Here is a 27,785-nt window from a genome sequence, read left to right as displayed (position 1 = left end):
AATTGGTTTTATTTTAAAAATGGGGGGAAAACTCAGGTTTTCTCCCCATGGCTTCAGAATTTTTCGGGGGGAGGCATGATTCGACTCAGGGATAGAGTTTAACCTTTTTCGTTGCTATTTTCATCACTTCTGTTTACATTTTGAAAACCTGTAGGTGATCCATTCCCAGATCTCCTGAAGTAAGATCTAGTTTGTCACTAAATCAGTCTAGCACTGGAGTTGATCAACTCTGTTATTATTCTCACATTCCTACTGTTCGCAAGTGCAATGAGTAGAAAATAAAAAGTAAAGGTTTACAAAAACAGCAGAGTAACATAACAATGCTGAGTTTTAGTCTTAGCAAAAGCTAACTGCTATAATTAAACTTAATTCCAGCTGCTGTGCAATTAAGAAAATGACGGGCAATCCTCTGTACATTTCTCAAGTAATCTACATTTGGATAGGAAAAAAGCATGCTAGCAACTTTTAATCTGATGCCTTCCAACATTGTCTATTCAGCAAATTGATGGTACATTAGTTTATCGGTTTGCAAGTTTTAATGTTTGGTGGCTGTTTTGTGGATTGAAGGTTACCTGTGTAATCATTTTAATTGTGCAGTGTTTTGGATGCCGGTGGGAAGACAATGCAGCCAGTGAAAGCCAAATAACTTTCTACAAATGACAAGCTATTAGATTTTCCCTTCTACATCATAAAGAGAAATGGGACTAAAATACAGACTTCCTATTTGACTACATAGCATATTTTGTGGTGAGATATTCGTAGTAAACTATAAATAGGCATAAGAAGTGGTCCCCATGAAGTTACGCCGAACCTTTCCTAGAATAAAGAAGATCAACAAAGGCCTGGTTTCCTTTTCATCATGTGTACGAATGAAACCCTGGTTTATTGAGTGCAAGAGAAAGCACAACCATGTTTTAAATGCCACTTTTTTAATCATTCCAAACTTTATACATTAGTATAAAGAAGTCCTTTTTCACTGATTATCCTTTTAAAAGTAGGCTTGAAAGAGCTGGGGTGTGTTGTGCACAGTGAATTAAGGTTTCCAATAGTTTCCCCACAAAAGATTCAGATGGAGTGTAGAAATTCTGCATCGTAAGGCAATATGAAGAATGTCCCTCTCAAGTCTCAAAGATGGCCCTCTGTCATTCTCCCAAGTATAAATTAGCCATATTTAAAATCAACTTCTTTAAAAAATAGAAGGCGGGTGCTCTACTCAGTAGTTAACGACTTGATAAAAAGACTCCTAAGTTCCATCCACGTGTTCAGTTGACACAGCCAAGCACAGCTTCATGATTATCAAAAACAGCTCATGAGAAAAATTCAGAATAATTTTAAGTGTCAATCAACTGGAGTCTGCTGATTTGATTGGAGGCCTTCACGAACGTTTGGTGACGATTGCAAATGACAGCCAAGCAGATAGGAATGATGCAGTAACCCACCGTTTTGGGATCGGCTCTGGTGCACGAATACAGGAACAAGAACATCTGCAAATAGGGGACTAAAAAGATAACGGTCCACAGCCAAAAAGGCAAGGACAGCAGTCGTGTCTTTAAGGAATGCATCCAGGTGCTTTCGTCTCTGAGCTTTGCAGGGAGTTGCTGAATGTGTTCCAGTGCCAGTCTGTTATAAGTCTCGTTGATTTCAAAAACATAGTAGAAGGCTGCTGCACTTGCTATTAGATATAATCCCACACCAATCCATCCCATCCTCTGGCGGAAGTTCATCATTCTCCATGCTCTGCACCTTGAAAAGAAAGCAGAAAAAAATTTAGTCAATTTAGTGTTTCTTTAATTACTTTTTTAAAAAAAAAGTATAAATACTTGTTGCGCAGCAAGATCAAATTATTACAGCAGCAACCTCATTTAAACCAGACCCACGTAATTTTTTGATCCCCCGTGGACATCCATTAGACATGCAGTGGACCACTCAGACTTCTTGCATTTGCTTGACCTTGGTGAGAGGCGGATCTGTCTATTAAGCGTGGGCGTCTATTTTTTATTTTCCCTTTTTCTGCCGGTGGAAAAGAGGTGACTTGAGGGACAGGATGGGATGAGAGATGGCATGATTCATAGTGTGGGATGGTATGATTCATAAGAGCAGACCAGGTGACGAGAAGGGACAGCAGACAATAGTGCGATGTTGCCCTTTCTAGTTCTTCCAGCCAAAGTAATGTTGGCAACCATATCAACAACTCACCAGGCTATAAAAATCTGCTGCTATATGCCAGGGCAATGGTAGGGAAAACAGAGGGCTAACCTGTCATGTATGACTGAGACTTGATTAGGAGAAGGAGAAGGGGTTAACCTCTCTCAAGTGTGTCCTCCAGGGTTTTCAGAATAAATAAGGCAGGCAATGAGGAAGTTGCTTAAATCTATAAGGATTCTGACACGGTGCCCAATCCAGGGCAGTGCTGCAAGAGTGAGTCCCCAACATGCTGCCTATATGCGCCATCGGGTCTGCTGACACCTTTTGTGGCACCTCGCAAGTGTCTTTAGGAAATGGGTGGGGCCTGGGAAGGCTTTTGTCCAGCAAGGTTTCTGATTGGCTGTGCAGATTTTTTAGAATATTGCTTTGGCAACAGCTGCCACAACAGCACAAGGATCTGCACAATTTTATTTAAATTAAGCTATGGCAATCATTTTTGTGGCTGGCCCCACCTCCAGTGGCAACCATTTTGTTACTGCACCCACCATGCCAAATGTGACTGCAGGCTCAAAAAGGCTGGGGACTCCCGTTCTAGGAATTCAGCTTAAAGCCTATTTTCCACCCACCTCAGTACCCCTGTTTTACCTCCATAATAACTTTGTGAGACAGGTTAAGATGACAGACTGATGAGAGATGGTGACTGACCCACGCGAGCCTCAAGGGCATACAGGGGTTTAAATGTGGGTCTCTCCGGGTCTATACCTGAGTTTGTTAGACTTTAAGACTTCAAAGTCAAACTTGTATAGTTTCTGGAAACACAAAATGCTGAGATCACCACAGCCACCCAGGCATTTATATGACTGCAACTGCAGAAGTAAACCAGATCCATGCAGTTACAGCTGAAAACATTTTCTTTTCTTTTCAACATTGTAGTGACACTTTTTCTTTCTATTCTGCCTCCATGGGATCCGTAGGACAATTCACTTTATCCATCTATGCATTCTGATTCCAGAAATTGTCCCCTACTTCTTGCTACTATTTCCCCATAAGAATGTCAGATCACACGCTGTGACTGGTCACATGTAAGGGAGAAATCCCTACTGAAATAATATAGATGCAAAGCAAAAAATAATTTAGGTTTGGAGTTATCCTAGAAAACTCAATCATCCTTGACAGAGGCCATCAGAATGTATACAGAAAACAAGGCTCAATTATAAAGGATCCTTTCCCCTTTTGTCTTATAAGATCCAAACCCAAAGGTATTACTGTTCTAGACTGGCTTCTGAGCTTGTCACATTTTCCCCAAAATGTTGAGGAAGTTGAATGCCTGTCATAAACACTGACTCAGCTACGCAGTGGCCTCCTTTCCAGTGGGGTCGGGGGAGAACCTGTTAGTTCAAAATGGTGACTCAGCTGAACGGCAGGAAGAAATTCTGATTAGTCCCTGAGCGACTATTAATGGGCATGAGATGTCCCTGGTGCAAGCCTACTTTTATTTAACGCCACATCCTTTCCTTGATACTATAAATTAAAGGTTGCATCAGTCTTAATTTAGTATGTTGGGGGGGGGGGGCGATATCATTGCAGCAAAATCCTTTTACAAGAAATGCTCACTGTGGAGAGCAACTCGTGCCAAAAGGGAAAAACAAGGCACAAATCCATTTGTCTTCATGGCAATGGACCAGCAATTCAATCTGTAGGGGTGAGCCCGCGAACCCGGCAGAACCGTAGAAGGGAGGCTGCTAGGCAGCTGCCCGGTGCCGGACTACTGACCTTCCAGGGAAGCACAGCTGCAGCCTCAACCCCTCAGCTCCCCCCATGAGTCACGGGTCATGAACTGCCTGGACTTCGCTTGTCACCCAGGGTGTCCCACACAAAGGGACACAAAGGCTCCTGCCCTCAGGTGAAGATTAGGCCCAGACATGGATGCTTCCTCCCGCACGTAGCAGCCCGATGAGATCATGCATCACATGATGATCTCCCGACCTCCCGTTCTCCTGCCTGCCCGACCCCTTTTACGCCCCCATTGGAAACCCCTAATAAAAGGTGCTGGCACGAAGGCTGCGACGGCAGAGTTGCTGCTGTGGGACTGCTGGGATCAGCGGGATCCGCGCTTCCTGCTTGCTGGCTCTCTCCACCAGATGAAATCTCCACGTGTCGTCTCTTCCCTGGGACCTCGTGGGTACGACTACACAATCATATGAGTTGCCAGGGAGAAAGAAAGAGAGGCACCCCCCATAAATCCTTGAGTGTTCCTGGATCAGCAGTCAGTATTACAAAACTGGGACACAGTTTTCCTAGGCAAAGGCTGCTAGGGGCAGGGGAGGGAAATAATGGTAGGTTCATTGTTGAGTGAGGAAGAAATAGGGTTAACAACTCCAGGTCAGGAAATACCTGGAGATTGGCAGGGTGGGCACTGGGGAGGATGGGTGTGCAGAGGGCAGGAACCTCAGGAGGGTATAATGCCCTTCAAAATAGACGTTTTCTCCAGGGAACTAAGAGAATAAGTCTCATAAGAACTAGCCTGCTGGATCAGACCAGAGTCCATCTAGTCTAGCACTCTGCTACTCGCAGTGGCCCACCAGATGCCTTTGGGAGCTCACATGCAGGATGTGAAAGCAATGGCCTGCTGCTGCTGCTGCTCCTGAGCACCTGGTCTGCTAAGGCATTTGCAACCTCAGATCAAGGAGGATCAAGATTGGTAGCCATAGATCAGTGGTGGTGAACCTATGGCACTCCAAATGTTCATGGACTACAATTCCCATCAGCCCCTGCCAGCATGGCAGAAAAGTGCCATAGGTTCGCCACACGGCCATAGATCGACTTCTCCTCCATAAATCTGTCCAAGCCCTTTTTAAAGCTAAAGTCTCCAGGTGAGACATATTATAAACAAAATTCAGAATGAAAGAGTACTGAGCAAACAATATATTCTTGTCTCTGGCACGAAACATTTAAAGAAGCAGCACCAAAAGATACCCGCATGTTTTCAAACACCTTGGTGCTGGCTGTGCCGCACAAGCAGAGGGTGAAAAATGCAAACATCTCACGCTGGCTGCAATCCAGCAAAGCAAACAGCTGCATCTAAAAATCACTTAGAAGAGTAACAAACCTCCTTCACGTAATAACAATGTAAAGAAAAAAAGCCCTTCAAAGCTCCTCTCAAGCTCGCAAAGTACCGTTATCAACTTTGCTGTCGCGCTCTTCAAATGTTTGCAATATACTGGTGTTAGAACAAATTGTACAAAATATGATAAGCAAATCATCTTGGGAGTAGAGCCTAAAAGTGTTATGTAATACTGTTTCAGCGCACAAATTATAAGCTTCCTTCTTAAAGAATGGCAGAATGTTCTGTGTGAATTTCATAGGCTTTCTACAAAAAACATCATGGGAACAGTGTTTGTTCAATAAGCAATGTAATTCTAACCCATAAACATGAAACATAATAGATAAACCACATATTATAATTACCACATGAGGACAGCGTTGCCTGCAAATCAGTAATTGCCCCCTCTAGTCCTTGTTACAAGTGTTACTCTGTTGAATTAAGTAAGTCTGCACCTGAGTCATGACTGATAAACTACTCTCTATTCTCTGAGTCTGCAACAACTCATAAGTTTTGGTTCTACTGAATTCAATTTTTTAATGTTTCAGTCCCACCAGTAGAACTCAATCACAACCAGACAGATCCTCTACCAAGGACCAATATGTATATAGGATATTTTGAATTTTATTACTTAGAGGGAAAAAGGTTAAAGAGCAGGTTAACCGCCTATGAGAATCCATGATTTTAGATGACATAAGTCCTTTTCTATCCTCCTCATCTGCTCTTCTCCTTGCAGATTTTATTATATGCCGTGGATAATTACGGTTCAACAACTGAACTTCAAGGGATCTGGATACTTTGTTTTGTGTACTGAACTTCAAGGGATCTGGATACTTTGTTTTGTGTACTGTTTCTTTTGGCTCTCAAAAACAACACATAGGAGGGTGAAATGACTCAAAGTAAATAAGAGTTCCTATCTATAACAAAGCAGTAACAAAAAAGTTTGTGAACGTTAGTTCATTTAGACAGTCTCAAAAAAACCAACATGTCTGTCAGATTAGAGAACATTATTGATGTGGATTGTGTTGTGTTGATTGCCCTTTAACTCTAGAGTGCAAGGAGTTCAGCTTTTCATCAGTGAACTACAGCAAATGTCATTTTTCAAACTGTAACCCAAAAAATGCCATTTTTGTTCTTGTATGTCCATGTGGTCTTCATTAGGTGAGAAGTACAACATGCAAGATCATGACACGTGTGATGGAGCATGTCTGACGGATACACCACCAGAACAGGGAAGCAATACTGGTTAACTTTATCAACCATCAACGCCCACCAAAGTCCCTGCAATTCTTTGTATTAGCATTGATGACTACCTCAGTGAAACAATGCTTTGATATTCATAGAAGGTTGTTGCAAAAGGAATTTTTTTTATTAATTGTCTGAATTCAGTAGAATCTTTTGGCCTGAACCAAAACTTGGACCTGTCCCTCTTTATATGAGTAGTTGCAGACTCAGAGTACAGAGAGTAGCTTAATGAGTTCATCAGTCATGACTCAGATGTGGGCTTACTTAATTCAATAGAGTAATACTTGTAACAAGGACTAGAGGGGGCAGTTGCTGATTTGCAGGCAACACTGTCCTCACGTGGTAATTATAATACGTGATTTCATGTTTGTGGCTCAGAAGGTACTTTACTTATTTAACTGAGATGGCTCTCATGCTGTCTGTTTTGTAAAAAGCCTATGAGATTCACACTGAGCCTTCTGCCACTCTTTAAGAAAGCTTATAATTTATAAGTATATTGAAACAGTATTTCATAACACTTTTAGGATTTACTTCAAGATTTATTTGCTTATCATATTTGGTATAATTTGTTCTAGCATTCAATATACTTCAAGCATTTGAAGAGCGCGACAGCAAAGTTTATATCAGTTAACATGACAGTTTGAGGAGTGCTTTGAGGGGCTTTTTTCTTTACATTGTTATTACATGAAAGAGGTTTGTTAGGCTTCCAAATAATTTTTAGATGCAGCTGTTTGCTCTGCTGAATGACAGCCAGCGTAAGATGTTTGCATTTTTCACCCTCAAATTGTGAGGCACAGTCAGCACCAAGGTGTTTGGAAGTGTATGGGAATCTTTTGGTTCTGTTGTGTGAAATGTTTAGTGCCAGAGGCAAAGAATATATTGCTCACTCAGTCTTGTTTATACAGTGGGACCTCGGTTTTCGTTGGTAATCCATCCGAAAAGAATCGATGAAAACCGAAATCGATGAAAACCGAGGCAAACTTTTCCGTAGGAATCAATGTAAATCCAATTAATCCGTTCTAGGCACTCCAAAACACATACCAAAAACACATTTTTTGGTGAACATACATAGTGTTTAATGCTGAAAACAGAAACAAACAATAACACTAGGACCAGCTTCAGAGCCAGTGGACCAATGTCACACCAGAAAGCTGTCCAAAGAGGTCTGTTTCTGACGCCTCTTTAAGATTTGTCTGAAATGGGGCAAGACATTGTCATTAAACAAGTTGCAGACACGGGTGATTTTTCTCCACAAACCCCTGCACCTTACTGCAAATTGATGAAAACAGAGGCAAATCGATGAAAACCGAGACAAATTTTTCACTGAAAAAATTGATGAAAACCAAGGTTCCACTGTAATATATTTAGTGCAAGATTAATAGTAGTTTATTTCATATGTTTCATATATACAGTTAATGGACTGGGAATCCCAAAAGGTGCAGCTATTAGGTTGATTACTATTTATGCATGCTTCCCCACAGTGATTGCAATAACCTCTAGGTGGGAGCTGGAGATCACCTGAAATTACAACTGATCTTCAAATGACAGAGATTTGTTCCCCTAGGGAAAAAAATGGCTTTTGGAGAGAGAATCTACATGGCTGAGATCAACTCTCTCTAAACTTTACCTCCCAAGGCTCTACCCCCAAATCTCCATGAATTTCCCAACCTGGAGCTGAAAACCTTAAGGAAAGAAGGAAGCAGGAAAAGTGGAGACTCTTTGAGGGCTTTCAGGAATGGAAAAGAGGCAAGTGAGCCTGCCCCAACTGGGCCACAGTTTTCTAGGCAGAGGCTGAGAGAGGGAAAAAGCTGAAACCAGAGGGGCACCTAAATTTAGGTTGGCTGTTTGGCAGGAGAGACGGAGGCAGAAAAAAAAGAGAGAGACTGTGGGAACTTCCAGAAAAGGGAAACGGCGGCAGAAGAGGAAATGAGACGCCTTCCACAAGTCCTTGCAGGTTCCCACTTGTTAATGGCTAATCAGGGATATGTTTCTTGGTAGCTGGAAATCTCTCTTGCTCTGTGGTGGAAGATTATACCATTCAGTTAGCAAGAAGGACAAAGAAAATAACATTTTCACAAGCAGAAGTCTATCTACTCATGGAGACTTTTTGTCCATCTTCCCTTTTCAGCAGCAGCTCAAAGTGCCCCATGTAATCATACTATTATCAGTTGTTGTTTTTTTTAAAAAAGTAGCTGCCAGTATCACTCACTCCAGCATGACCATGACACTCAAAAGCGCATGCTGGTCAGAAGAATACACTGCAGAACCAACCCTCCCCCCTCACACAACACAGACAACCATTCATCTCACCCGCAGTCTTGAAAAGCGCAGAATTCAAGACAGTTGCAAGAATCAATCAGGGTCGTTGTATAAGCTCAGTTCACAGATTTGAGAACTCCTGTCTGACCTCAGTAATAGTCAAATCTGGAAGTCTCTTTTACCACCTTGTTTTCAAACTATGACCACAGTGAATTTGGAAGGGAGATATGGATAAGTGAGACAACCAGGCAGCAAACTCAAGGGAACCAACCGCCTGTGAAAACTGAAGCCGTGCCTCAACGTTACAAAATTAGTAGAGTTTTGTAAGCAATTAAGGATCCTGTATTAATATTTTACAAAATGTTTGTGGCGTGGTGATGTCAGGCACCCTTTGTTTTTGAAAGGAACACTGGTTATATTCGGACAGTTTTTCTGGGAATGAAAAAGGAAGGAGGGGACCCTCCACCAATGACCTATGGGCTAAGGAGGTAATGCCTATGTAACATATGTATCAACTTTTGTATAGACCCCTGAGATGGCTGATTGATAAATAGGAGAATCTTATCTGAAGAAGATCAATTTCAAAAACGGCATATAACGCGCATTCCGTTCAGACGGACCTGCATGATTCTCAAGTAATCCAAATAACTGGAATACAAGGCTTCCAAAGACGTCGGTTCTTTAAGAACAATCTGAGATATACTATCACTTTAAGACGGACTTGCAGTAATTTTTGAATTGTATTAGAATAGGACTATGGTAACTTTACACTGCTATATGTTATGGTTGTTTATTGCACATGGTATGATATAAATAGAGGTTGATGCAACGCAATTTCTTGGTGTGATGATAATTTACAAAAGCCACACAAGTAAGGGAACTGGGTGAGACCGAATTCAAAAGCTAGCTGGATCAAACCAATTTTAAGAGGTCAAATTCCACGTTTCTTAAAAGGTCAGACAATCAGTGCATATCAGCCACGAACATGAATTTCCATGGATGAGTCAGTATGCTTCTGAATAATAGATACTGGGTGGTCACAATCAACAGGGGAAGCATTCACCCTGCCTGTTATCTACAAGAGGCAAAAAGGGCTTTGTTTTTGGCAACTGATTGCTGGACTAGATGGATCTTTATCTGATATAAAAAGTCAGTTTGCTTCTCTTATTTGTATTTAAGATTTTTCAATAGGCTTCACCTAAACCATTCCTAAGCTGAACACTGTCACTCAAGATGATCCTGTGAAATTTAGTTCTAGTCACATTGATTTGTCCCGCAGTCGCAGAAGCAAATATCTTTTGTTGCTGCTGCAAGACGCATCAAAGGCAATATTTCAAAGTGGTAAATTACATGTACACCCTGATCCTTAATCCTGTTGCAACATGGTTAGCATTACAGAACTGAGCTTATATCATCATGTAGCTGCCACAGTGTATAACAGACTTCTTTCTGTGATACAGACTGGACACAATGTATAGCAGACTTCTCTCTGTGATACACCTCTGAAGATGCCAGCCACAGATGCAGGTGAAACGTTAGGAACAAGATCAACCAGACAACAGCCACACAGCCCGGAAAACCCACCACAACCAGTTGAATCCGGCCGTGAAAGCTTCGACAATACATCTAGTTTCTGCTCACCCTTGAGCGCTTGAATGTTTCAGAAAGCTAGCATTCCTTTAATCTTACCCCATCTTTAGCATGTGGATGCCCTACAACATAAGATCACTGATACAACGAACATATTGGAACCCTTGAAATATATAAGGGCCATCTCGAACATTAACCTTTCAACTGTACATCAAAGATTTTTGAAGCGTACCTGTGTTAATGTAACAAGCCCATTTTTTCAAAGACATGAATCATGCAGGTACACTTGACAGACCACCATGGCTGTCTGCTTCCTGGTAAACATACATTCTGTGTAAAGCCTGGGTTTTCCTCTGCGTATTGTAATGCACAAAATGGTGTTCAATGCTATCTCCTAATCATTGCACTGACACAATATAAAATCAATATGTTGGGGCAGCCCTGGGGATGCTTTAGTGAAGACATGCTCACTCTACCGCTCACGGAAGGCCACATTTGCAACGACCCTCGCCACAAAAAGCCACACGACTGTTTTGTGCCCTGTGCGTTTCCCCGACAAACACATTCACAAAATAATGAAGATGTAGCCACTAATTTTAAATATATAACTATACTCTTTTAAAGGACCAGATTAAAATGACGTGCGAGCATGTAAGGCTGTCTTATCAAAACACTGTTGAACCTTAGCGAGCTCTTGGACATCTGGGACAAGGGGAAGGGCTTGCCTCGCTGCCTTCTGTTCTCACCAAAAGCATCTAATGCCACAAAGTGAGACTGCCACTAAACTAACAGTGGGGAAAAAGGAAGTAAGATCATCCAAATACTCCTGTGGCCAGCTTCTTTTTTATTTCCAGGGCACCTACTGTAAGAGTTGCACTTTCTCTTTTTGGTGGACCATATGCCAGCCTGCTTGCAGCCACTTGTGTGCTGGGATGAGGCTGTGAAGTGGGGGCGGGGAGAGGGGGGCTGCTGGAGAGAACAGTCCCTTTATTTTCATCACTGGCATGACGTACATGTCTCAGAGACGCTCAAAGCTTAACCGTTCTCCAGCAGCAGTGGTTTCAAGGGCAAAGCCACCGGTTGATAAGAAACCTCCATCAGGCAACGTCTCTGCCTGCTTTCATGAAATGTGGGTCCAGTGCAACATTGAGAAACAATACTCAGAAGAGGCAGAGGTGGCAAGCCAAAGAGCCACGTGTGGCTCCTCAGCATCACTGCTTTAATATTACAGGATACAGGTAATAAGCATAAGGCTACAAGTGAAGCCATCTTTCCCAATGTAGTCTCAGTGGATGCTCACCTTCCTAAGTGATATGCCAGAATGTACCCTGTGAGAAATGCTCTTCAACATTTTAGATGCAACAGACAAAAATGTGAAAGAGTGCAGATTCTAACGATGGACTCCTTAATACATTCCACCGACCTTCTCCTGCAATCATCCCGCTTTACTCGTGATGCAATGAATGAGGGAATCTCAGGTGTCAATGGACTTGCTGAACCAAAAGGGCTGTGAATAATCCTTTGCTTATTATGTTTGCACCCTGTCTTTTCTCCAAGGAGAACATCTCACCTAATACATGGCTTTGAAAGGAGTGGGGTTAGACAGATTCATGGAGGACACATCCATCAGTGGCTACTATCCAGTGTGAAAAAAGGCAGCCTTCATATATAGAGGCAATGAACCCTATGAGTACCAGTACTACCAGTCGGAGGCCACATTGGGAAAAGGCCTTGCTTGACCTTTACTGCTGTGTGTTGTTGGCCTTGTGGGCTAGCTGATTAGGTACTGTGTGAAACAATATGCTGGACTAGAGCAGGGGTCTGCAACCTGAGGCTCTCCAGATGTTCATGGACTACAATTCCCATCAGCCCTGCCACTTGGCCATGCTGGCAGGGGCTGGTGGGAATTGTAGTCCATGAGCATCTGGAGAGCCTCAGGTTGCAGACCCCTGGACTAGAGGGACCACTGGTCTGATCTAACATGCTCTGTTTATGCTCTTGAGGAGACTGGCAAGATTTTTCACTAAATCACTGCATGATCTTTACCTGACTCAATCCGAAGTACAGGAGATTTTATCTCAACTACATTACGTGCCTCAAATTTTTACAGCCAAACAACATTAATTACATCCCACCGCAGGGCCAGAAAGCTACATTGTTCAACCTACCTATTTTGCAGTTGCCTCTTCATAGGAGCTCCTGCTGAATTAGAAAACACTAGCTGAAGTAGGCAGATTAAGAACTGGCTCCAGCTACAGTACGTTGCTTATCATCTTCTGTCATGTCAGATGCTGGTTTTCAGTTTGAACCACATGAACGGTTCCCTTCCTGCATAGAGATTTTTATCTGTTCAGCCTCCCTTAAGAACTAGTCCTCCTGCGTGGAATTATTCAGTCACCCAAAGCCCACTTCCACTGCACACAAAGTTCCAAGGGAGACTATCATTGTTGAGTACTGGGACTGTAACATCAATGCGATAAAATAAATCTGCTTAACTGAAAAGTACATAATCTGCACTATGTGTGCTGAAAGATGGCTCACATTATTGTCAATAAGCCAGCCCAGTTGGAAACACTGTAAGGTGTAATGAATCTCACTGAGTTCAACACACTTCTAGTGTGTCTGGCCATAGGCAATGCTGGTCTCTATCTCCACACATGCATGTGCCTGTATGTCAGAAAGCCAACATCTTTGCAGGCAAGCTTTGGAGGATTTTTGAGCACTTGGACTCAAAAGATTGCCTAGCCACAGAAATATCTAACAGCTATGGACTCGAGGATTTCAACCTAAAAATAAAGATGATGCTCTATTGCAGCGGTTCTCAACCTGTGGGTTGTGACCCCTTTGGGGGTCAAACGACCCTTTTACAGGGGTCGCCTAAGACTCTCTGCATCAGTGTTCTCCATCTGTAAAGAGGATAAATGTTAGGGTTGGGGGTCATTACAACATGAGGAACTGTATTAAAGGGTCATGGCATTAGGAAGGTTGAGAACCACTGCTCTATTGCTCTTTCTTTTCCCTACCCCGTCTCAGCCCCAGATCACTGTTTGCCCATTCTTCTTATAGCACATTCCACAAAGCACTTGGCTCCCTTTCTACTCCAGGAGTTCTGCCTGAATGCTCTGGAGTCTGTCGGGCCATTTTGTGCTGTGTGGCCTTTCACCATTCTTCAGAACTTAATTTGATCCTCTGCTCAACACACCAGAAAAAACAGCCTGAACTCTCCCACTGAGCATGAACGAAAGCATATACATCCATTCCATGACTGTGGAGCCAGGCCTCTCTTCCAGGCGCACAGTGAGAAAACACAGGTTTCAAAAAGCAGTTGGAAAGCCGAGGAGAAAGTCAATGTTTTTCTCTCTCAGCACTGTAAAGCCACCTCCTTGCTTCCTTCCAAGGCTCCATTTGTGCCACGACTGGACCCAGTCTGCTTACTTGCAAAGGCAGGACTCAAACTTTAAGTCAGCATGCTCCTGGGCATGTGCAGAGTGCTATTACCACATCACTAACCATGTGCAGAGTGCTATTACCACATCACTAACCACAACAGACCCACATGCAAAAAAAAAAAATTCTCAAGTTAGGCTAACCAATCTTGTAAAGCTCAAAACATAAATTCAATGAGATATAGGGACTTTACTTTCTACACGAAGAAGAATCGATCATGTAAAAACAAAAATAATTTGAAGATTTAAAAACTGATAATGATTAAAATATAATAGTCTAACCAGTAAAGATGGTTTGGCGTGGGTGGATAAATGACAGAGATTTAAAGAATTTATAACGGTTTCTCTAGTAATATAAGAAAGTCACATCGGGATCCATTGTGTAATGTTTAATATTTAATACTTCTGTTTAATTCTTATCTGAGTCTATTTTTCTAATTTTATCCTGTTAAGTATACTCTGAAAATAAATAACAATATTATTTAAAAATTATTAAGTAAGGGGTTACAGATTCCTATAACAAACGACCCCAGACTCTTATTGGCTTCACGCAGCTGGACTTCAGCGATCCCCAACCCAGGCAGGCGAAACTCTCCATCCCTTCGGCCCACCATTACCTTCCTCCGCCGGGAGGCCGGGAGAGCGACCCAGTCACATCACGCCGCCACTCCGATCTGAAAGCGGCGGACAACGGAGAATGTGCGGCTCCAGCCGCTTTCTGGGTGCCATCCCTTCCGTCACCTAAGGACCCGCCCACCCACTTTACTTCCGGGTAGCCCGCCGACCACTCCAGCGGCAGCTAGGGGCTCGTGATACTCCACACACAGAGTCCCTGCTCCCGCAGATCGGATTTCCTGTTTCCGGAGTCGACGCTCTGGCAGAAAAGACCATAGAGAATGTAGAGGCTTATGAATGGGTGGTGACCTGGCCTTTGGTTGCTGGTGGAGCTGAGGTCGTGAGGATTCCGCACAGCATATTTATAACGAGTTGCAATCGTTGTAAATGAAAAGGGAAAATGAGTTTATTTATAACGTTTGCAACTTGTTATATTTGTATTTGTGGTTTTGTACTGTTTTTATGATGTTTTTATTATGTATTCTATGTAAAGCCGCCTTGAGTGCTTCGGGAGAGTGGGCGGGGTATAAATAAATATATGCATATATATATATGCATGCTGTGCAGGTTGAGCCTTAGTCTGTCGTAGTAGGCTAGGGGTACCATAAAGACCAATTATTAGAAATTGTTATTAGAAATATAAAGCTATTATCGCATCCCTAACAGCAATAAACCCACATGCAAATAAGAAAAATATCTGGGAATTTCTAGGCTGTGGTAGGAAATGCACAATGCTGGCATTTTCAGGACACAGGCATATGGCAGGAGTCCAACTTGGACTAGTCACTCTGAAGAAATGTAAAGCTATTATTGCATCACTAACAACAGACCCCCCAAAGAAACCAAAATTCTGGAAAATTCTAGACTGTGGTAGGAAATGTATAATGCTGGCATTTGCAGGACATAGGCATATGGCACTACAAATCTGTGTAGTGCTGTGCCGTATTTCTTCACTTCAATAGAGAACATCTTCAGTTTCAGGCAAGTTTAATGCTTAAAAGCAGAATTCCATTGACAGGCACTTTTCTGATTGCAGAATAATTTCTGCTCCATAGGCCAAACAGCTGCAGAATAAAAGCCTTAAAAGGTATTACATGGGGTTTTTGCTTTGGACCAAGTTGGCTACCTGCAACCTCTGTCTGCTTCCAGTCCTGTGAGCTTCTTTAGAGCCCTAAATGGTCTGGGAACAGTGTATCTGAGGTATCTCTTCTGGTATACCTCTGGGTATTGTACTTCTGTATTGTTCTTCTGGTATACCTCTGAGTATTGTACTCCATGGGAAGCAACCTCCAGGTCTTTTTTGTCTGTGGCCCGGGCTCGGTGGAACATTTTGCCTGACAAGACTTCAGCTCTGCGTGACTTAATTCAGTTCTGCAGGGCCTGTAAAAAGAAGATGTTCTGCCAGGCCTGTGGTTGAGGTCATCAACAGCCTTCACATAAGATGGCATCCCTCGCCTTTTCACTTTCCCTCTTTTCTCCCTCTTTCCTCTTCCTCCTTTTCTCTCTTTCCCAGTTGTTCATTATTGTGTATCTGTCGGGATGCCTGGTAGAAGGGGTGCTTTTGGGGCTGCCTTGTGCTTTACTGCGGGTGGGGGTTTGGCTGCCTAGTACTAGTACCACCAGGTGCTGGTCAAGGCCATCCTCAGCGGGTACAGTTCATGCTATCTCACTGTCTGCATATTTTCTCAGTACTGTTCTCATGTGGGGGCGGGGGGGGGCGGGGAGGTGGAAACATGTTACTGTCTATTGCACGGGAAAAGCCAGTCTTGGCTTTTCCAAGCTGTCCTCCAGATCATGAATAAACCTCTGTTCTTTACATGGAGTTGTTTCTGTTTTTGGGATCTGACAGTATCCCATCTTTGTCCCTTATGCAGACTACATTTGACAATATTGAGGATGCTCTGCTTTTATGGAAAAGGAACAAAGTACTCGAATTTTAATTGAGTTGATTTTATAAATTGAATAAAAGAATAATAAATAAAGCGATTGTGGAAAATTTAAGGAATCAGTAATAGCTCCATGGGGAGGGTCTTAGTTTCAGTTCTTGAGTAGGGCAAAGAGGTTTCTTCCCATTTCCCAAATCAAATTGTGTTTGTGCATGCATGACTCTGGTATATCTATGCCGATGTTCATTCCAATACACTACACTTAGTTGTATAAGCTACCATATCTCATTGGTGATAGTTAAGTCAATAGGGAATCCATCCCTTCCTCTTAAATAAGTGTATGTCTCCCCACCTCCCTTTTAGTCATAGTGCAATAGAAGCATTTATAGCATGCGCCAATGTTAGCAGTCACCAGATATGCATGCAGATCTGGTGGCAACAGAGTTTGAACATATGATTTTTACGTATCTACTTATTCTCTCTATCTCACTGCTTTTCTTAGACTTTAATCTCACTTTATAACAAGCTGCAGTAACAAAGTGCAATGGCTCGCTCTAGACAATTGATTTCTACAGGAGGTTACAGTGGATGAAGCTATGTTTCTTTCTGATCTCTGAACCAAGTGAGCTGTTGCATGCAAACCCAGAAACAGGAGTCAAGAGGTACCTTAAAGACTAAACATATTTTATTCTGGCATAAGCTCTTCAGGCAAGCAATAATTCCAATTAAGCAGACTTTTTATAGAGGAGGTCTGAAAATAATAATAAACAGCTGAGTAAAGAGACTATGAAACACATAAAGTTCAGGGTAAAATAAAATTCAGATCTAAAGTACAAACACCATTCATAGGTTTTGTTGCACTAGTTAACACCCACAGTGGGGTGGTGAGACCCAGATCAGTTAACGTTTATAGTGTCTAAGACAGGGGTAGGGAACCTGCGGCTCTCCAGATGTTCAGGAACTACAATTCCCATCAGCCTCTGTCAGCATGGCCAATTGGCCATGCTGGTAGGGGCTGATGGGAATTGTAGTTCCTGAACATCTGGAGAGCCGCAGGTTCCCTACCCCTGGTCTAAGAAAACCCAAGTCCCTGGTCAACTTTAGGAGGGGGGAGTTCATCAAACCTCTTGATAAAGTCCAATTTAGCACTTTCATGCTGGATTATCCCTTTGAAGATTGTTTGCAAGACAATGTTGACTTGTAAATGAGGAACAAAATGTCCTGAAGTGTTTTCCCACTGGATTCTGAATATTGTCATTTTTGATGTCAGACTTTTGTCCATTTATCCTTTTGCATGGGTTCTCCCCTGCCTGTCCTAGGGAGAGAGAGTTTATGTCAGAATAAAATCTTGTCATTAAAGGTGCTTTAGCACTTTTTCTTTTGCTGCAGTAGACTAACATTGTGTGACAAGCATTTTTTTTCTAATGAGAGGATGCACACATGTTGGGAATCTTAGCTGTGATAATATCACACTCCTTATAAATGCAGAGTTTGTACAGTAATGAGACAGAGGCAATACAGAGTTTACTTAGTACTATAAAAGAAGGGAAGGGGAAACTTGGAAACAAAACAAGAAAATATCTTTCTAACAGGCTACCTCCAATAGCTAGCCCTTACCTTGCTATTACATGGCTAACGAGCTACTGGGGAGCATGTGCAGAGTAACAAACAGACCTGCATGTAGACCTGCTTGACCAATGAGGGTCAGTTACCTGATCACTGGCTTCTGACCTCACTAACTAATTAGCATGCACAACATTGACTCCTTCATTACTGGCAGTTGCCAGATTACAACAACACAGCCAACTAATATTTTTGGGATCTAGGTTCCTTTTGAACTATAAACCTGCTGTAACAGGATCGAAGCTTCTGGTAGAAAGGATTCCTGGTAGCAGTTTTCAGGAACCTTCCTTTTAATTAACTTTTTCGTTGCCACCATTTAATTCAGATAACTAGAGAACCCCACACTGTTACTAGTCACCAAGGCTTTAAAGATTCCCACCTCTCTCCCACTCTGACTTGAGGAGAAATTACTTCAGAGTCCCTTTAACTGTTTTGGAGGGAATTCCTAATGGCTGGGGTTTCTAGCCAGTCACCCACTCTAAAGACACACACAGAGAGACTCTCACAGGCACGAGGGAGTTTGAACACGGTAATTGAAATTTATTTTTAAAACAAAAGAAAGGCTTCTTTAAAACTGGCTCAGAGAGGTACTAAAGCTTGGTGGTTACAGAGAGGTTCTTTTCATCTAGGTTTCAGAGACGTTGTTGGCACTTTAGTTTCACAGACACACGCAGGTGTCTCTTCAGAGAAAGGTTTTACTTTAAAATATCAAACGCCTTTACTGACAGACGCTAGTCTTCTGCTGTACCTCACCCCACTGAATCAACACACACCCAGTCTATGACCTGTGAGATTCTGGCATCCAAGCCTCCCTCTCCCACTGTCCCAAACTGGCCAAACTGCCACTAGACTGGGCCTCCCAAGACTGGTGTTGAACTGGGTAGGACAGACTCTAGGTTTGGACAGTCTCACTGTCAAGCCTCTGACTGGCGGGTCCCTTTCCGCCAGCCTCAGGGCCTCCACCCTCTAGCAAGCCTCTTCAGCTCGTAGAGTTATCTGAATCCTGACAGCTAACACAGCTGAGTCAGAATCCTTCTCTCTCTCAACTGTCAGTTTCAGACCCCAAACTCTGACTGATCAACTGCTCTCTGACAGACTCTGATTAGAACTGACTCTCACTTTAAGTGCTGTAAGCACATTAGCTCCCCCTAGCTTTGGCCAAACGTTATTGGACCTTTTCCAACCAATCAGGTGGGTTCTTTGCTTATGGAGCCTTTTTCTCTTACTCTGGCTGTTGCTAAGGCCTTCTCCACTAGGCCCCGCCCTTCAGGGTGGGGCAAGTTCGTTACACCTGCCCTTCAGTTTCTAAGTGTTCTACAGGTTCTATTGGCTTTGGATTCACTGCTGTGAGGAAAATTGTGTGATGCTCAAGAAGATTGTTGAAATAATTCAGGCTGGATTAATATATAAACAACTAAGAATATTTATTTGTTTGTTTATATGTTGATGGTAAAGGAGCAAACCAGTAGTGCAGGTCTCCAGGTAGACAAAGTAGACACCTGACTTGGGCACAAAAATTTAAACTGGTTATGACATCAGAGAGTAGTTAGACTTTTCTACAATGATTTCAGGCACAAAAAGACTTTTATAAACTAGCCAACAGGTTGAATCCTCTCTCACACACAGGATTCCACCCCACAGCTGCCTGCCCTTCCACCAAAGGCAGACTACAACGTCTATCATCAGAGACAGGTTTAGCAATCTAGCATTCTCTTCTGTTGCAGTAATAGACCTTAACTGTTCTGGCAGGTAGCCAGGATAAATGGCCCCGAGACTGCCACAGGCCATTCACATAGCCAGGGGGAGCAGCCTGCGAGGCTTCAGCGGGTTGCTGTCGTGGCTTCACATGGAGCCGAGGCTACCACCTGCGCCCCACACCCCACGGACCCACCCTCCACCCACAAGCCGGTGTCACAGTGGCGACCAGTCAGCCACCCACACCTGCATAGCCACGTAAGCACGGGGAGGGGGGGAGAGGAAAGGAGACTGTGCAGCTGCTGTCAACCTGCCTCCCCGCCAGTCACTCAGCCCCAGCGCCAAGGTGGGATATTTGAAAAGAATCGCACATACTGCAATTCTCAAATATCCCGCCTTGGGGGTTTAAAGTGGGATTGACCTGGTTTAGGGGCAAGAACCGTGTGAAGTTCCTGCCCAAACCGGGTTTAATCCCGCCCCCACCCCAGGATAATTGGCCCGTGCGGAAAGGGCCTCTGCCACACGAACAGGCAGAGCTACCCTTTGCCTTTGTGTGCTCTTCCTCCAGAGCCAGACTTCATTGTTCTCTCTCCCTGAGGCAGAACTCAACTCTCTCTTTTCCTGTGTTCCCTCCAACATCTCATCCCCCTTCTTGAAGGTGAATGGATGCCAAAGCAGCACTCGTATGGGCTCACCTGAGGGCTAATTTTCCCTTCAGGGGCAAGACAGCCTCCTATCTGTCAAACATGGCTACCTTGTGGAATGTAAATGCATGCCACGGTAGCCCCTTGTGCCCTTTTTTTAGAGGAAACGGGGGCGGTGGGTGATGGCAGGGAGCAAAGCTGGTATCAGCAGTAATGTCAGAGGAAATGTCCAATAGATGTTCATGGCATTTGCTAACCAGATTTAGCAAGAACATTTGTGCCTCTAGGGGCCTGGAAGATTTGTTCTTATGCAAGAACTATGATGCATAGATTCCTAGTTTAAAGACAAATACACATCACTCAGAAATCCATGTAACATTATCACTAATAGCCCTTTCTTGAAACCAAGGGGACCCACATGAACTTGGGGAACTGGATTGGTTTTAAGATGTAAACCATTCCCTTAGTTATGAAATGTTCTTAGGTTAGCAAGTGTAAGGGCTTTCGGTAGTTGTTATGAGACGAGTTTTATTTTGTGCACGAAGAGTACAGATATCACAAAAGCAGGACATTCAATACAACACGGAGGTGTATGTATATTCAGCAGCAAAAAAGGTTTATTTATATACAGGTTATATGGTAAATTATCTTTAAAGTTTGTAATTACCAGGTTTACTCATCAGCAAAAACAGGCCTCTTTTGTCTTCTTTCAACCACTGTGCCACGCTACCTGGCCCAGCTACTCCCAAGATTGTCTGTACCCTTGCTGAGACAATGTCCCTCTTCTGTTTGCATTCTCCTGCCAGCAGTCCCCAGCCTCCCTCTGAAAGGAGATTGGATGTTGGAGCAGCACTCCCATAAATAGGCTCAAGTGTGAAAATAACTGAGTATTTCACCTCTCAGGCAGGACCACCTCCTGTCCATCATCCATTTGAGAACCCCAAGGAAGGAAAAGAGAAACTGACACTTGGAATTCACAGTAGAGTTACAGTCAGTGGTGGGATCCAAAAATTTTAGTAACAGGTTCCCATGGTGGTGGGATTCAAACTGTGGCGTAGCGCCAATGGGGCTGGGCGGGGCACGGCGGGGGTGTGGGCGGGCATTCCTGGGCGGGGCTGTGGCAAGGACGCAGCCACTGCGCCGGTCCTTGGGCGGGAAACGAATGCACGCAGGAACAGGCTGCCACGCACACCGGTGCACCTCCTGCTAGACTGTTTCAAGTTCTGCACACTACTGCTGAGAGGAGGGGCATAACTAAGGCAAAAATCACATGGCAAAATTACCAATTAGTAACCCCCTCTCAGCACACACAAATAATTAGTAACCTACTCTCGGGAACCTGTGAGAACCTGCTGGATCCCACCTCTGGTTACAGTGCATGTGCAGATATTTTGAAGCCCCAGCAAGATAAACAGTGGGTCAGAGTGGGCGCAGAGGCACTTCACGCTCCTAGGACGGACACTGTGATATTTTTTTGATGCAGTCTTTGAATTTGTGTCCAAAGTGCTGCCAACTCACAGTTGACTTATAGCACCCCCTGGTGGGGTTTTCAAGGCCGGTGATTAAGTAGAAGTGGTTTGCCACTGACTTCCTCCACAGCATCTTCCTCGGAGGCTTCCCTCCCAAGTGCCAATGCAGCTTTGCTTCCAAGATGTGACAAGATCTGGCTATGCTATACCATTCCACAGCTCTGGCTCGGTGGAACAATGTGGAGTGAGACCTGGGCTCTGCGGGATTTTAGTCAATTCTGTAGGGCCTGTAAAATGCATCAATCAGCTTCCCCTGCTGGATCCTTCTATGGTTTGTACCCCCTGCTGTTTTTGCTGTGTCCTCCATCATTGGTGTTGCTGTTGGTTGTTCACTCTTAGGACAAGGGGGATTTATTACAAAGACACCACCTGTTGAATAGCTTAAATAAGTTTCTGGTTAATCGAAGTTTTAAATTATTATTATGGTTTTAGGTACGTTTTATGATATTTATTCAATTAATATGGTTGTGTGACTGCTAGGATTGTTAGCCACCCTGAGCTAAACTTTTGTTGGGAAAAGGCAGGATAGACATGGAATAAATAATTTTTAAAAAGTCTTTGAATAGCCATCCCTTTTCATCAAAGTGCTTCAGAGAGCAGCTTGCAAAGGGGATTACTACTATAGGAAAAAATGCCAGGCAGAGTTGTATAGCAGGCAGAAGTTTGCATTTTGAGCCCTTAGCCATTCCAGGAGAATTACAAGGAGGCCTAGGTGCAGATGTTTTGTTTGTACTCCCAGGAAGACACATGGCAGGCCAGAACCTAAACTCAATCAACAATCTTTCATGGAAACACTGTGGAAAGATTTATCAGCACAATTCTCAGGGTATTTTCACTTCAGTAGTACCACTTTCACATGAAAACAATTCTCCACCTAGCTTTCATTGTGCTGTGAATGCAGCACCCAGACCACAAGAGGGCTTCTTTGGAATCTTAAAAAGAAAAAAGGAGTTGCTAGATCACTATAACATATAACAATCTACTGCTATGACCTACTTGTTCACAGCTTTCATTTGAAAGCAATAGTATTCTAGCATTTTTATTGTGGAGGTATAAGGGACAATGGGCAACCTTTATTTCTCCATAGCCAAAAGGCCCAGAGCATTACTTTAAAAAATGAAAATTGGAACTGCAGAAAACCTAGTAAATTGTGTTATTTATTTATTTATTTATTTATTTTTCAGATTTTTAGACCGCCCCATCCCCTAGGGGCTCTGGGCGGTGTACAAAACGATAACCATTGTATACAGATAAAAACAGTTAAAACCTTTAAAAGCAGCAGTAGATAAAGGACTAAAAAGAATAATTAAATTAATTTGTAAGATGGCGTCCGACAATCTAATTTCAGTAGGTTGTTAGTAGGTTGTTATATGTTGATGAAATAGAAATTTTTTATAATTTCCAGATGTTATGGACATATTCCCATCAGTTTTCAGGCATGGCCAATTGGCTTAGCCTTAGAGCCAATTGGCCATGCTGGCAGGGGCTGATGGGAATTGTAGTCCATAACATCTGGAGTGCCAAAGGTTCGCCACCACGGCGCTATGGTGATCTAGCAGTTATTGAGAGGTTTTTTTAAACCCCAAAATAGTCTTTTGGCAGTGGACTGTGCTACTCCCAAAAACAGTGAAAAAAACAAGTTTAGGAAAGTACATGCTGAAGAGGGGGATAACACAACTGGAGTTGTGTCATTGTGAAGCTTCTCCTCCCCCTGCCCCCCCCCAAAAAAACCAGAGCAACAACAACAAAACACTACAGTTTGGTGGCTGAAGTGGAGACAAACAGTAGTGGAGGCGAGGTTATCTTTGAAGTAGAACAAGCAACATAACCAAAGTTATAATTTCTAATTTAGAAATGAAATTGAAAACACATGAAGCTGCCTTGTACTGAATCAGACCATCAGTCCATCAAGATTAGTATTAGGATATTGTGGGTTTCCTGGGTTGTATGGCCATGTTCCAATAGCATTTTCTCCTGACGTAGGTGAAACGTCAGGAGAAAATACTATTGGAACATGGCCATTAACCCCAGAAAACCCACAACATCCTAGTGATTCCGGGCGTGAAAGCCTTTGACAATACAAGATTAGTATTGTTTAATCCGATTGGGATTAAATCTCCCCAGCGTCTCAGGTCAAGGTTTTTTACATCACCTACTCTATGTCTAAAGTGACTTCAAGACACAGCTGATTGATGGCAACCTCATCAGATGAGAAGCAAAGATGGTTTGTTGCTGCCTTCCTCTGCAGAGTTTTCTTTGGAGGTCTCCCGTCCTCGCGCTGACCCTGCTTAGCTTCTGAGAGATCTGATGAGATGGGAAAATACCATGTGACCTTCCTTCCTATCACCTGCTACCTGGTCCTTTTAAACTAATGCCAGCGACTGAACTTGATAGTTACAACATTTTTATATTTATTAATATGTATAAGCCGACCTCTTGCGAATTGCTCAGGCCAGAGATGGGATCCAACCAGTTCTCACCACTTCTCTAGAAGTGGTTACTAATTTTTTCTGAGTGCCGAGAAGGGGTTACTAAAGCAGCCTTCCTGCCCAATAGGGACTGGAGGTGCGTGTGTGCGGCAGCGCCACTGTTTGAATCCCACCACCATCGGAACCTGTTATTAAAATGTTTGGATCCCACCACTGGCTCACGCCGGCGCACAACATCATAAAATAGTATAAAATCTCATATATAAAACCAGTAAAACATCCCAACAATAAAAACAGATGGCAACAAAAACCACTCCCCACCCTTCCGTACCCAAGGGAAGTCGGATGATGTTATTGACCTTCCCACCTTGCCAGATGGAAAAGCTTGGTGGAACAAGGCTGTCTTAGAGGCCCTGTGAAAACCTTGTAGGTCCCACAGGGCCTTAACCTCTTGGGCCAAGGCTGTAAATGCCCTGGCCCTCATAGAGGCCATCCGGATATTGCTGGGGCCGGGGACCTCTAGCAGGTACTCCTCTGAAGAATGGTGGGCCCTGGAGGGGCAGTATGGGAAGCCACGGTCCCGCAGGTATGTAGGTTCGAGACCACTCACAGCCTTAAAGGTCAAAACCAAAACCTTGAACATGATCTGGAACTTGATAGGCAGCCAGTGAAGATGTTACAGGACCAGTAAGGAGCATGGCTGCCGCATGCTGCACAAGTTTAAGCTTCTGGATCACAGCCAAGGATAGGCCAGCATACAGCGAGTTACAGTAATCCAGCCGGAAGTGACTATTGCATGGATCACTGTGGCCAGATCAGAGCAGGAGAGGTATGGGACCACTTGTAGTGTGTTATATGTCTGTAAGCTGCTCTGAGCCTGATTATGGTTGGGAATGGGTGGGGTAAAAATGCAATGAAATAAATAAAATATGTGGCAGCTATTTTGCCCTTCGCTTTGCCTCCTACAGGAATCTTACTGCGGCTGCACCCACCATGCTGTATCAGAATTCCAAAGGAAACTGCCCCCACTTTCAAAAATGCTGGGGACCCCTGCCTTAAAGAGCAGCAAGATTTTCTTTTAGCACAAGCCTTCATTAATGAAAGCCTACTTTGTCAGGTGGTATGTAGTGGATGCTCGCTAGGCCAACATGTAGATACAAGATTATGGTGGAAGGGATCAATAAGGTCAATGGGCCATGAAATGTGAGAAATAGAAGGTGAGATGCAATTATGTAAAATTCAAATGCAATACAAGGACCAGTCACAATAGCAAAATTCCAATAAGTGCAATTCTAGACAGCGTTACATCCGTCCACACACATTTACTTCAGTGGAATTAGAACAGCAAAACTCTACTTAGGATGGCACTATAAGTCTCCGTAATTATCTTAATCACATTTGACTTCTGTATAATTACATCTTAATCTGTATAGCTTGGCTGTTTATAATTATTTTCTTCATAACTGTATATGAGGGTGTGTGTGAGCTTTTATCACCATCTGTTTATGTTTTACAGTTCCTGTTAGTTATTGGTAGTTCTGTGTGTTTTTAAGTTGTTAATTTGTAATTTATGCTGTTTTATTTTGTTGTTCGCCTCCCTGAGCCCTTTGGGGGAGGGCGGCCTATAAATCTAAAAACAAATAAATAAATATGAATGTCTACCTTGTGAGGACCCCCACCATGTGCATCTGAAGGAGCTTATGCTGGAATAAAATCTTTGAAGTCTGTAAGAGGCGACAAGATTCCTGTTGGTATTTAATTCAAATACTTGTTCCTCGTTTTTAGGCTTATTCATAAGAATATCTCCACTTAATTATGATTCTGAGGATTTCACTGATTTTTTTATTTTGAAGTCATTCTAGTTAACATTTGAATTTAGTAAAAACATTCACAAATTTACTTAGAAGAAGAAGAAGAGTTTGGATTTATATCCCCCCTTTCTCTCCTGTAGGAGACTCAAAGGGGCTTACAAACTCCTTGCCCTTCCCCCCTCACAACAAGCACCCTGTGAGGTAGGTGGGGCTGAGAGAGCTCCGAAGAACTGTGACTACCCCAAGGTCACCCAGCTGGCATGTGTGGGAGTGCACAGGCTAATCTGAATTCCCCAGATAAGCCTCCACAACTCAAGCAGCAGAGCTGAGAATCAAACCCGGTTCCTCCAGATCAGAATGCACCTGCTCTTGGCCACTGCTCTTAGCCACTACGCCACTTACTGGTCTAGATCTTTCTTGAGAAGGAACTATTAATCTACTAGCCAATTCCATTAAGCTGCCTTTTGACACATGGAACTTAATACACAAAGCTGCCTTTTGCTGAGTTAGATCATTAGTTTATCAAGCTCAGTATTGTCTACTCTGACCGGCAGCAGGTATCCATAGTGGCAAACAGAGGTTTTTCCACTACATCTTTTTAACTAGAGGTGCCAGGGATTGAACCTGGGACCCTCTGCATGCCAATTGGATACTCTACCACTGAGCTATGGAGAACTGAAACATAAAGGAATCTCTCAGGGGAATCTCGCTAACCAACAGCTAGTGTGATCCATCCACAAAGAATAAGCACATCAGAAATGGATGATGTTGGCAACAAGGTGCAAACCAATAAACTACCCTACCAGTTCAAAGCCGTCCAGGTACAGATTTGGTTAAATTCCTCACTCATTTTTTCTCAAGCTCTCAGAATCCTACTGAAGTCCACTAGATGGAGCACAATACCTTAAAGAGAAATAAGATTTAGTTCTTATTTTTAGCATGTGACATCTGTAGCAAAGAATATTTGAAAAAATACTGTGCTTCAGATGAAGGAACATTTCACTGGGATTTCCTTCTGAAGAAGAAGTGTTTGGATTTTTCTCAACTGCAAGGAGGCTCAAAGCGGCTTACAAATTCCTTCTCTTCCTCTCCCCACAACAGACACCTTGTGAGGTTGGTGCGGCTGAGAAAGTTCTGAAGAACTGTGACTAGCCCAAGGTCACCCTGCAGTCTTCATGTGTAGAAGTGGGGAAACAAACCTGGTTCTCCAGATTAGAGTCAACCGCTATTGACCACTATGCAACATTTTTGTGATTGCTCTTCATGCTGATTGGTTATTGCATGTTTTCTTTTCTTGTTCTAAACATACTGTACCTAGTGATGCCTCAGGACTTGCCCTCAGAGGGGACTCCCATTTTGTTCCCTGTACATGTATACCTCTTAGCATGGGCTTTGCAATGAAAAATGGAGTCTGAGTCAAACCGATATAAAGAATGACAGTGAGTCACTCTGAAGGGATGTAAAGACAGCTCCTCCATTAATCATGTGAAAGCCATATCTGGTGTGAGTCAACCAAAGTGCCTTTCCCCCTAAGGACCTGTCTCCTCTCTAATCATCTGGACTTACTGTACAAGCCAAATAATCAAGTCAATGAGAAACAGGCCAGCCCCAGCTATTTATTCTTTATCTTAAGGACTGGACAGGAAGATCTCTTTCCCTCTCCATCATGTAATATACTCAGCCATCAAGGAATGAACACTTACTGATACTTTTACCTTTAATGCAAAAGAAGAAAACTCCCTTCTGCAATGCATACAAAAAACCC

The 27,785-nt window shown here is 43.1% G+C and overlaps 1 protein-coding gene across 1 annotated transcript; it reads right to left on the bottom strand.

Moving 5' to 3' along the window:
* Positions 1–846: 846 nt before the first annotated feature.
* Positions 847–14,562, bottom strand: TMEM251 (transmembrane protein 251). The gene is made up of 2 exons (XM_048486788.1): positions 14,406–14,562; positions 847–1,743 (listed from the first exon to the last, which is right to left on the bottom strand). The coding sequence occupies exon 2, from the start codon at positions 1,725–1,727 to the stop codon at positions 1,332–1,334; it is 396 nt and encodes a 131-aa protein (XP_048342745.1). The 5' UTR covers positions 1,728–1,743; positions 14,406–14,562; the 3' UTR covers positions 847–1,331.
* Between the last annotated feature and the right edge of the window lie 13,223 nt (positions 14,563–27,785).

This window comes from Sphaerodactylus townsendi, linkage group LG02, assembly GCF_021028975.2.
Source record: "Sphaerodactylus townsendi isolate TG3544 linkage group LG02, MPM_Stown_v2.3, whole genome shotgun sequence".
Taxonomy (NCBI): domain Eukaryota; kingdom Metazoa; phylum Chordata; class Lepidosauria; order Squamata; family Sphaerodactylidae; genus Sphaerodactylus; species Sphaerodactylus townsendi.
The sequence above is the reverse complement of the archived record's forward strand: the minus strand, read 5'-3'. Positions and strand labels throughout refer to the sequence as shown.